Source organism: Saccoglossus kowalevskii, chromosome 4, assembly GCF_978046115.1.
Source record: "Saccoglossus kowalevskii chromosome 4, keSacKowa6.1, whole genome shotgun sequence".
NCBI lineage: Eukaryota > Metazoa > Hemichordata > Enteropneusta > Harrimaniidae > Saccoglossus > Saccoglossus kowalevskii.
Genome location: NC_140644.1, coordinates 21,806,711 through 21,818,360, shown reverse-complemented (window position 1 = coordinate 21,818,360; position 11,650 = coordinate 21,806,711). Strand labels below are relative to the sequence as shown.

The window sequence follows — 11,650 nt, the reverse complement described above, 5'->3', positions numbered from 1 at the left end:
TCTATATATTTAAATATTTTAAATTATAATAAAAAAAAATAAAAAGCCTTTATGATTGTGTGTCTTGATAGGAATTAATTTTGCAAAACATCGACAAGGGATCGACGTATCCACCACGCCTTATGTTGATATGACCGGGTTGATTTTTTTCCTGAGTTCTAAACTGAGCTGAGATATAAATAGCTGCAGCGAACAGTGGGTGACCTATGAGGCTTTTAGGTGCTATCCATCGTGGACGTGGTGACGGTGATGTGATACTCGTTCTCCCCCTGGGATGTGGAGACAGCTGCAATGAAAATAACACACGTGGCGATGACAGTATTATGTGCGGTTACATTTCATGCCAGATACTACAACTAAGATCAGCGGTTTCCGCTCCGTGCATTCAGGTACTTGTATTTATATTGTTGTTGTTGTTATTTTCATTGCGTTATCATCATCATCACGCGTGATTCATTTGATATAGAGTCGTAACTAAATATGTTATTGTTATTTTATTTAAATACATTTGCATACCAGATGACAGTGTTGAGCATTGGAAGTCAGTGTTGTTTCTCCTGTTTTGTGCAAATTGAAAGCAGTGACGATACATACATGGTACTATGTTACATTGTCCCATGCATGGTAATAGCATTACGACAATTTAATACGCTATCCAGGATGGGGTTAACAAGGCTCGCTGTCCATATGCGCAAATCCCCAAAGTCGAGCCATTTAGTGAATGGACCTCGGCCATTCAATATGACCACACAAATATAGGACAGGAGCCAGTCTCGGTTACGTTTTGAACTAAGAACCTGCCGATGATGTGCCCGGTGCAACAATCACTTCTGTGCCGATTTTAACCGAAATGTGTTCAGCATAACTCGATCACCACATATTGTTTTGCAACACACACACACACATGCATGCACCGTCCACCCACTTGTTCAACTGCAATGTATCCTCATAGTGCTACCGTCGGTAGTCATCGAACCATGGACGTACTACCATATCAGTACGTCCATGCACAAACTGAATAAGTAGGTGATTTGTGGTGTTCATTAATTTTGAGGGAGAATACTGACTTTGTGACATTGCCGGGTTTGCATTGATCCATTTTAGTGGCCGCTAAACAAGTTCGATAGCGATGACTGTTGCCCTCGAACAACGCCAAACAATGAACACTTGGAAGTCATTCAACACACTTCAGGAACTCGAGTTTTGCGGTTTAAATAGGGAGCGTTATTCGTCATCACTCACCATTGCATGCGCTGATTACTCCCACTTGATCATGTTCTAGCCGTGGCACTCTCTCGTCGATAAAAATGATTAAAAAGATAAATTTACAGTTATGACAGTTGATATTAGTATCAGTTTTTGTATATTATTACCAGGCAATATCTTGGATAATCACCAAATTGTTACAAAATGACCGATGATTGTTTTGGGGTCACGAACTTTACATAATCTGGCTCGTTTTTATTATCATCAAAGTCTAGTTCGCTGTTCTTCTATCTATTCTTAGAGACCGTTACATTTCAAGGGAACTCGTTTCATCTTAGCAAGATGACTTAGCGATCAGGTTCATCGTCAGTGCGTAAGGAAAGCATTGGAAATTAATAAAATCTTTCCCCCTCTCTCCTTAATTCTCGAACTTGACTTTGAGGTGTACCTGTTTTGCGTTCTCGTAATGATTATATGGTTGTACATTTAGTAAAAACAACGTACAATGCCATATTCCACGTGTAAATAACTACATAGAAAACAACCACCTGTGAGGGTAATCTCCATTGCAAGCTACTTAATATACCCCCACTTCCTTACGGAATACCAGCATCATTATACAGACTCCAGGCAGTGCACCCAGATATAATATCATTATACAAGAACATTATACATACAAACATATATCAAAACGCGTCTATCTATTTATATATGAAGATGTTGGACAGGATGTTTTATTAATACCATCATATAGATAAATCCATAAAACGTGAGCACTGCACGGCGATGCATTCTGGATTGTTGTTTGAAGGACCGCGAAGTAAGTTAACAAGCGCACAGCAAAATAGTGTTTCTAGACATTTGAGAAAGGATAATAACTTCCTGTTGCAGTGCGTATGTTCATCGTTACATCATTATACACTCGCTTCGATTGTGAAAATAATTCATTTTATATCAATAAATTTCACATTTAATACATCACACAATGTTAGCAATTGTTGGTTGTTTTGGAGGTAGAAGGAGCGTACGTTCAAAGGTAGAACAACGTTTTTATTTTTATTTTATGGCGATGAGTTAAGAAGGATAGCATCCCCTAAACAATTAACCAGACAGAACAGGCTCGATTTTATTGTAGTAAATTATACATAGTAATTTCAGTTTGCTACATTGTTCCTACTTCTATTTCTGTCTGCACGGATACATCATTAAATGAATACAATGCGTGCCAGTGAATCTAACAATGTATGCGTGTATTACAATGCGTGGCAATCCTCGAAACTGTTGTTTCGATGATAGTATGCAAATCGAAACTATAATAATTTGTATTAATTGAAATCGATGTGCGCGTTCTGTTTAAGAGATATATATGCAGTGTTGTGGGCATCCATGCAATGTACAGTATTTGGCAGACAACAGTTTGATAATTCATCTTTGTTTAGTTCGCGATATTTTCACCACAGCACGTTGTAATATACAATAAATCTTATCTGAAATATATAGGGTTATGAAATTCTGACACACAGCTGGTTTGTGTTACGACGTTATCCTAGCTGTGGTTAGTATTTTAGCCATACGCGTCGAGTGGCCCACAGACGCACGCCCCAAGGCAAATAAGTTGGCGATATAACGCACTAATACCTAGACAGCAAAACGTCCGAAAATAAGTAGAGTAAAAACGACCCAATGACACGAACTGCTCACAAACAAAAATAAGTAAACATTGTATGAATGGTTCCGCTATTAGGAAGCCAATTTGCATCTTTGACGTTTATAATTCGGTCCCCAGGCATCGCGTAACTCGATCTTGGTTGTCACCGAATGAGGCTTGTGCACTGCTTATTTGTTTCACGCAATGCATTGTTGGTCAAACAACGGCATGATATATTTTTGTTCATTTTCACTTCGCGTTTGCCCATTTGTGATGATAATGCCGCTGTCGAGTAATCGAAACTACGTTACACCCATTGCCTGAACCCGTTACTTAGGCCAACCGACTTGTTTTCACTCCATCTGTCGACACTCCAATAACAATGGCACACATACTCGTTGGAACGACAATCAAACATAGCCAACAATCAAATTGCAGCGAAGGGGACCGAATTCCCCAAGACCCAATCATGATACTATGTCGACGGTGGTGAATGGGGCGTAGGCCGCTACACAAACGCAAAGACCACAGAATACTCGGTTAGTTTATTTTTTTATCTAATTTCATTAATAGTCACGTGTCACTATCTTAACACATACGTATATAGTTGCATAATCTCAGTCTCGCCGCATGTGGTCAACATTTCCACCTGCCATAAACGTTTTTTATCGTCGACACTAGAGTATACCATATCAGTTACTAATTCAAGTTGCCGCACAAAGCCCCCACCCCCCGCCGCTTCGGAAAACTAGGCTTGGATATACTAGGAGTATGTGATATGTGCGTACGCATTAGTAAATCATTCTGTGTGACTATCATATTGATTCGTCTTTAATAACAGTTAAATTAAGCGCAGTACGTGTATGATTACCATGACATGGTAGAGTGGTTATACATAGGTCATGAAATATATACGTCACTCATGTCACGCTCATCTCCACGGCACAGCAGCGTTAATCACTCGTCCCCAGAGCGCCAGGTGTATTTATATAAATACATGTCGATGATATACATATATTTTGGTTTTTTTTTGAATAATTAAATGCCAGACGGTACTAATCTATGTGCATGCTGTCAATGCTTTTGGCTTCTCCGGTTAATTTGCCCTAATTAATTCATATTCGTTCCCCCGGATTAGTCATATTTATGTTACACCATGTTCCGTTTGGGCGATTGAAAATATCATGCGTGGAGTTGTGAATTATCGTCACTCGAGTCACGAATCGAGGACGCCAGCAGCGCCCTGTGTAGGCGTGGAACCAGGCATGGATCGAAGCCGCCAGCAGCGCCCCACGTAGGCATGGAACCAGGTATGGATCGAAGATTCCAGCAGCGTCACTTGCAGACACGTCACGAAGACGTCATCATTATAATTTGCAAGGGGGGGGATAAGGGTTATTTTCGTTCAACGTAATTACAATATTTTTTGTTCGTACAACGTAAATTGAAAAAATAAATTCCGTAATTCTGTAATCACAGGCAAATATTTTTCTCGGTACGTACAAGAATTTACATCCAAATAAAAAACGTCGTAAAGAATAATCAAGGGAAATTTCATTTTCGAAACTGTAAAACGACCAGATGACACAATTCACTGCAAAATTCAATTTTCACTGTAAACTATAAAAACGTCTTTTTTTCCTTGTAAATTGTAAAAAGCCATTTTTATTTCCCGTAAAACTGTACCAGCTACCCCACTTGCCTCCCCTCTTTGCAGACACGTCGCGAAGACGTCATCATTGTAACTTGCAGGCATGTAGCGAAGACGTCGGCTGCGTCAATTGCAGGCACGGGCGAAGACGGTGGCAGTGTCACTTGCAGATATGGAGCACACAGGGCTACAACATCGGGATTACCATACTATAGTAGACGTTCTGTGGTGCACTAAAATATTCATATTTAGTCTTAACTTATTTGATTCTCACAGTTTATAACATATTTCTTTAACAGTGGCCGATTAATTAGAAGATAAATTTCAATCAGCCTAATTAGTCACGGTGAATTAATGAATACTTGTCTGACATGAATGGTGTCCAACAGATACGTGGGTCTAAAGATTCGTTTTCTTTCGGGTTTCCAGTCGTGTTCTCCACAATATGTATTGGATTCTACAGTAAGAATATGTCACGATTTTATTTAATTTAATTTCCTGAACGTTATCTTATAAAGTTAGTGCATTCACACTCGTGGCATGCTCTGTACTTGTATCTGTTACTAAATAGCGATATAAATACCGGATATACATATGCCCGAATAATTTCGCAATAGCACATATTAATGTCAATTACAAAAAAATGATATTGAGAAATTTAATTAAATAAATACCGTGTATCATTGCAGAATTAAAATTGGTATAACATTTACTGTCAAGAGAAAACCGGACTCGGAGGATGTCCGTTACGGTCCGGCTCTATCACCAATCCACCAATCCCTCACGTATACAAAGTAAAAACTTTTCATTTACTAACACACTGAGTTCAATTTGTACTAAATATCGTGGTAGTATTTGTTGTCTAGCGGTATCCCGCAATGTACGGCACACGAGCTTGAATGGGAATGACTCCACACTGTACATCTTTTGTAAATTAATATGTTTTGTGTCGGCATTGTTTCTTTTGTCATGTATTAATAGCTGCTGTGTTGTGCTGGTTTGAAGCATCATCCTGATCGAGGTCACGTGATCACATTCATCATTTGTGGCTCATCATTATATTATATAATTATTTTGCAGTGTTGTTTGCACTCATGTAAGTGTGCGTTGCAGAGTCTTCAAATTGTGTTCCTGATAACCCCATTGATACTATATTTCTATTTTTGAACGTTATAGATTTTATTGAAAACTGCCAAAATTATGCATTTTATTGATTGACTGATGTGAAGTGACAAGACAGCCGGGAATATAATACAGACATTGAAGACGATTGAGGGTAGCTGCATTGAATGGCGAAGTGTAAATTATCGAATGTTGAATGGTAAGAACACATGGTTTATTCACACGTGGTTCGCCAAGTTATCAAGTCAATTAGATCATAATATATAGTTTCTTTACTTTTGACCAAATGACTTATAATTAAAAGAAAAGCTATTCAATAAAATATGAAACAAGTCTAAAACTAATATCGTAAATAAATACTACTCGGATATTAGTATGCAATTTATAAGTTTATAATATTGTGACTGAAACTGATCACGAGTGAAAGATGAATTTATAGTTACTCAGTCTAAGATATTATATTGTTATTTTTTATAACAAATTTGACAGAGCAGTCAACATAGTTGAGCAGTGCTAATCGCAGCTGTGAGATGATTGATGCTAGTATTTTCCCATCATGCCAGTAATTCTAATAATATATAGCTACACAACATGTATAATTATTTCACCCCCGCCATGTTGGAAGCATACTCGTTGTTCAATTATTTTCATAATATTAATAACCGATGCTATTGAGTGCGTTCAGCTTGATCAATTGCTGGGGGAAACAAAATGTATGGAGTTTTAGGCGTCTTTATATTTTATTAGGTCTGTGGTAAAATAAATTAAAGCCATATAACCATTTCTTCTTGTGAGGCTGAGAACAACCATTTATTTGAGTGCGGAAAAACATGTTTAGTATTGTTTATAATGTCGTAAGGCTGTAATGAAGGACTCTCTGAAATAAACAAGCAGCCGGCAATGTAATGTTGACCACCCCTGCATAAATAATGGTAATTCTTTAAAGTGCCAAGCTTTGGTGTTTTTAGAATATTAAAGGAGTATGGGATGCATATTTACAATACAGTTTTTCTTACAGTTCAGCCAAAATGACAACGCTTCTATTTATTTATTTTTAAATAGGACATTAATTTCTGTGAAGGACAGTCACGTGTAATTGTGTTGTCCTGTAATTACCACACCCTGGCGAAAATTAACATAATTTATCACTATCATGGTTCTCGAGGATATTAAAGAAGCCCAGAAGGAGATCGACAGTTCGGCAGATTTTTGTCACTATTTTTGGTCAACTGCAGCAGGAAAACGTGAGTTATAGTATCACATGACTGACAAAGCGCCCCTTAATCGATGGGTTAGTAGTCGTCAGTATAAAGTGCACCCATAATGGATCCTTTGTTTGTAGATCCATGGTGTTTTTGCATGCACGTTTAATTTCCAGGAAAGCTATATATATGTGACGCTACAAGGATTCCCTTTTTGAGCAAATATGTCTGTAATGGCATCTACAATTCAAACATTAATTTTTGAAATGATTGTCCCACCACAAAAAACAACAACAAACAACTTTGTCAAGCCATACAATGACAGGAGAACTGTTTTTATGTCATATATTGAACATGTTCCAAAAGAAACTGAGAATGAGTATACATTGTTAGCGATACTGTCTTCATTTGTCGTTTTCATTACCAATTACGTGTATATTAGATTCACGGAAAACGGTACACCATACTGTTATCTGGGTATAGCGCCCTCTGTGGGTCATGTTGGACGAAGAGCCGGATGATCGAGCTGTAGCTGACTTATTGTTACTGACTGTTCTCGGATGATTCCTATCTAATTACCGCTACACAGTATTATTACATTTCACAAAGAACTTTGAAAAGCTTGTTACGCGCCCTCATTTCTATATATTAAAATGCTAAGATTCAGGCCATAAATCGACAAATCAGAAATAAGATTAAATTCTAATGGAGCCAGTGACAATTGTAGTATTTATCACAAAGATAGTATAACGCCACCGTAATACTACAGTATTCAATTATGCACAATGTCAGTATAATCACGTGACATATTTTCTTTCTCTCTGGCAGTGCCTTTTCTAATTCTGATTGGTTCATGTACTGCTATTCCAGCTGCCATGTTTTTTATTGGTAAGTGGTTATTATATCTTCGTTCTCGTGCCATAATTCGTGATCGAAACTTTAAAGCGGAGGAGTCGTCACCTGTGCACTCGCGGAATTGAGTCCCAAACAGCGATAACAACGCAAGCTAAAAACGCAAAGGCTCATGGGTAGACGCTTGTTTGTAAACTGACACGCTATGGCCATCTGACGCATGCGCAGGTGACAACTCCCCGCTTTAACTACTAAAACCGCGTGAACATATAGTTCCCGCGTTGCTCACAATGAGGGCGCTTTACCAAAGTTAAGTCCGTTGCTGCTGCAGTTGTTTCAATCAATGATGGGGCTAATCTGTACTGGCTCGGAAGGTTGTAAATGATTAGCTAGTTTGAATTTGCATAACAATACTGACAATGAACGTGCATTCAACGCCACAAGTTTTTTTGTTTTTTTAGCCAATCAGAATTCATCTTTCGAGCCAGTGCAGATCAGCCGCAATGATGTACCAACAGTGTACCATCTCAATTGCGTAGTAGACTGACACTGATTTGCATATTATCTGCTCAGTTTGTTTCAGGACTCACGGTGATGATAGTGTGAAAACGTGAACTTAGAATTTGCTGAATTTTCTAGCGCGAACTTTCGGAATTAGAGCGTTTTCCAAATTCACAAAATGCCTCAGCTTCTGTCACTGCGTTGGGAAATAGTGATGATATTAGGGACGGGCTGCTTCTATAGAAACATGTATGGCTACCCCTTGTTTTTTCCCACAACAGAAAGCCTATTGTTTGAATATATAAACCGTCAAAGTATCAAGTAACTTTAGATTCGGAAATTTCCATTACGATATTTAGTGACTAACACCAAGTTTCCCGCTGGCATGAAGGTTAAAACAGTTTCCCTTTCGTTATGTGCTCAAGTAATTAATGTTGTTTTTTTGTTCAACCTTCATTTTAGAATAAAAAAAATAAGCATAATGTTAATAGTGCCATTTATTTATTTGTTATTCAGAAGTTCAAATTGTTTTTAATGACATCGCTGTCAATCAATCATCCAATCATAGAATAAGTAGTGATGTCAGCAAATTGAATATTGAAGTCAAATTCCCAGGGTTAAATGCGTCTCTTTCTCCTTAATATTAAGCATATCCACCATAATATAAACTATACCAAAGGAATAATCTACTCTGTTGAATATTACTGTTTGCCACCATCTCTGGTAAGTGTCTCAGCCAAAAACATGTAATTACATTGCAGGAGTGCGGTACTCAGGCCAGTGTCCGGCGGAACCCTTACTACCGCTATATCTGAGTGTTTCCGGCACTGTTGGATTACTAATAATGATGGGCGTAATGTGGAACTTATGCCGAATTCGTAAGCATGAAATTGAAGGAACTTCCGGTGGTGATTCGGACAATGATATGACGTCACCACAGACATGTTGTGCAGTCGCATTTATGTTGATAATATTCCTCCTCGGCTGGTATATAGCGGCTAATCAGTGGGTGTTTGAATTGCGGACATTTATTGAGTTTGAAGAAACGTTCTGGAATGCACGATTTTACTGCCACCCGGTTGTGTATTATACGTCTTTAACCGTCATTATTGGATTTTACGTCCTTCTTGCAGTACTTGTGCTGCTGTTAGTTTTGTTGGCAGTTTGCTACACTTATTTGAAACGTCAAGAGACAGATTAGATTTGGATACATCTCTAGTTATTATGTGATGTACTCTTCTCAACGCCATCATGATCATGGTGACCGGTAAACAGCCATGCCTTACATTTGTTAAAGGTCGGTAGTCGTCACGCCACGCATGCGCGAAATACATGTATATGGGTCTCATATAAACAAAGATGGCGACTTTGACCGTTGCGCAGATCAACGAGTACAAACTGAGACGTTTCCAAGCTTTAATTAGGTAATTTTAGGTGATTGGAAGATATCGAAGGAGTCGCTGGTGGTATTCAGTACAAGCTGGGCGGCGTTCAAATCTCATACTCGTGATTTCCATTTAAAGAGCGCATTGGATTGTGGGAAATTCAATGTCACACATGCACAGCGCGACGACCACCGTGCTTTAAACTTAAAATGAATATTGTTGCACCGAATGAGTAGAGTACAATTTTAGAATACTTATGCTAGTATTATGAATTAGTGTTCGTTCATTTAGTATTACATAGATACAAACAATATATACAAAAGGCAGACTTAAAAAAAACGAAGATTATTGACCTTGGAGGTACAACATGGTGTAACTATTTAGCTCCTTGCTATAACATATGACAAGGACAATATAAGTATTCAAGTTGCAATACAAGTTTATCCGACGTGAGACTGGGACACTCACATAACTCTGACCGGCATAGTGTCTAACCTTGCAGTACCACGTTGACTTGATACAGGCAAGGGTCGGAATACGGACTCATGGTGCTGCGCATAATATGCAATTCTGCCAACAACATACTTAGGCTTACATAATGCATTCAATCATTAGTATATACTAGTATGCAGATTAGTTGCTGCCGCGATGGACAACGGGGCCAGACACTTTCATCGGACAAAGTCGCGGTTTATCGTGGTTCATCGCAGGCGTGATAAAAATAAGTCAAATAATTTGTCTAAGATTTTGTCTTTAGGTTATAGACTTGATTCTTGAATTTGATAATTTGAAGTAAATAACGTCCGTCTGCATTGGGAGTACTTTTTTGTGAATTGTTTTGCGTTGTATATCTACGAGTATTTGTTGTATAACTACAATTGTTGTTGTATAACTACGATACTGAAAGTCTGTTGTATAAATATGGGTCGTTGTTGTACATAACTGCCATTTTTTTTATATAAATAGTTTTCGTTGTATAACTACAGTTCTGTTTTATAACTGCAGTATTTGTTGTATAACTACTGTTTTTGTTGTATAACTACAGTTTTTGTTGTATAACTGCAGTATTTGTTGTATAACTACAGTTTTTGTTGTATAACTGCAGTATTTGTTGTGTAGCTACATTATTTGTTGTATAACTACAGTATTTGTTGTATAACTGCAGTATTTGTTGTATAACTACAGTTTTTGTTGTATAACTACAGTATTTGTTGTATAACTACAGTATTTGTTGTATAACTACAGTTTTTGTTGTATAACTACAGTATTTGTTGTATAACTACTGTTTTTGTTGTATAACTACAGTTTTTGTTGTATAACTACAGTTTTTGTTGTATAACTACAGTTTTTATTTTATAACTACAACTATAACGTCTTTGTTTTATAGCTACCAAAATTTTAAAAGTAAGTACATGTATATGACGTCATCAAAATCGAGTATTTGCATAGTTGAAGTGCAGTCGAGAATATTGGGTCGGAAAATTATATGCATTTCGCAAATTAGCATATACTAGTACTTGTTATGTATTCGTTCTGTAACAGATTCCACAGGTGGTTGGAATGCCCATACAATCAGAGGCACTTGTAGTATTAACCATGTATAAAGTCGTATACTAGTAGTCTCTAGTCTCAGATTTCGGAAGACCGAAGGCAGAGCATCGGGATCGAGTTGGCAAGCGCCGAAAACAACGACCTCTGTTATATACAGTAGAGAACCTAGACCCAACTCAGTGCTTGCCGAGAACTGGTGTGTGTGGAAATGAAATACTGCCCTCGACGCATGGAGCCGGGAACAACCACTGGTGGCGCTGTATACAGAAACCTAATTAGTAGGCTTGCCAACGCTCACGCCGGCATCAGTGTAAATAAGCAGAAACACTTGTTAAATTTCGTGACCATTTTAGTATGATAGAAAGAGTGTACAGTCTCAAAATAACCACAATCATAGACAGAGTGAGGTGTCAAGACCAAATCAAAGCTTTCTCTCCCAGTCCCTCTAGAGGGACTGTGTTTCTATTAATAATTGCACTTTATTCATTAGATATGTCTACGTCATAATTTGTTTAAAGTTATTAGCACATTA

At 37.8% G+C, this 11,650-nt stretch overlaps 1 protein-coding gene across 2 annotated transcripts; it reads left to right on the top strand.

The window, feature by feature from the left end:
* Window positions 1–226: 226 nt before the first annotated feature.
* Window positions 227–11,075, top strand: LOC146747189 (transmembrane protein 272-like). 2 transcript variants are annotated; one of them, XM_085498542.1, is made up of 5 exons: window positions 227–389; window positions 5,682–5,826; window positions 6,690–6,871; window positions 7,658–7,717; window positions 8,944–11,075. In XM_085498542.1, exons 3-5 carry the CDS (start codon window positions 6,781–6,783, stop codon window positions 9,381–9,383), a joined length of 591 nt encoding a protein of 196 aa, XP_085354668.1. In that variant the 5' UTR covers window positions 227–389; window positions 5,682–5,826; window positions 6,690–6,780; the 3' UTR covers window positions 9,384–11,075. The 2 variants fall into 2 exon arrangements, with proteins under 2 accessions (XP_085354668.1, XP_085354669.1); XM_085498543.1 differs by lacking the exon at window positions 227–389 and having other exon boundaries at window positions 5,609–5,826.
* Window positions 11,076–11,650: the final 575 nt, after the last annotated feature.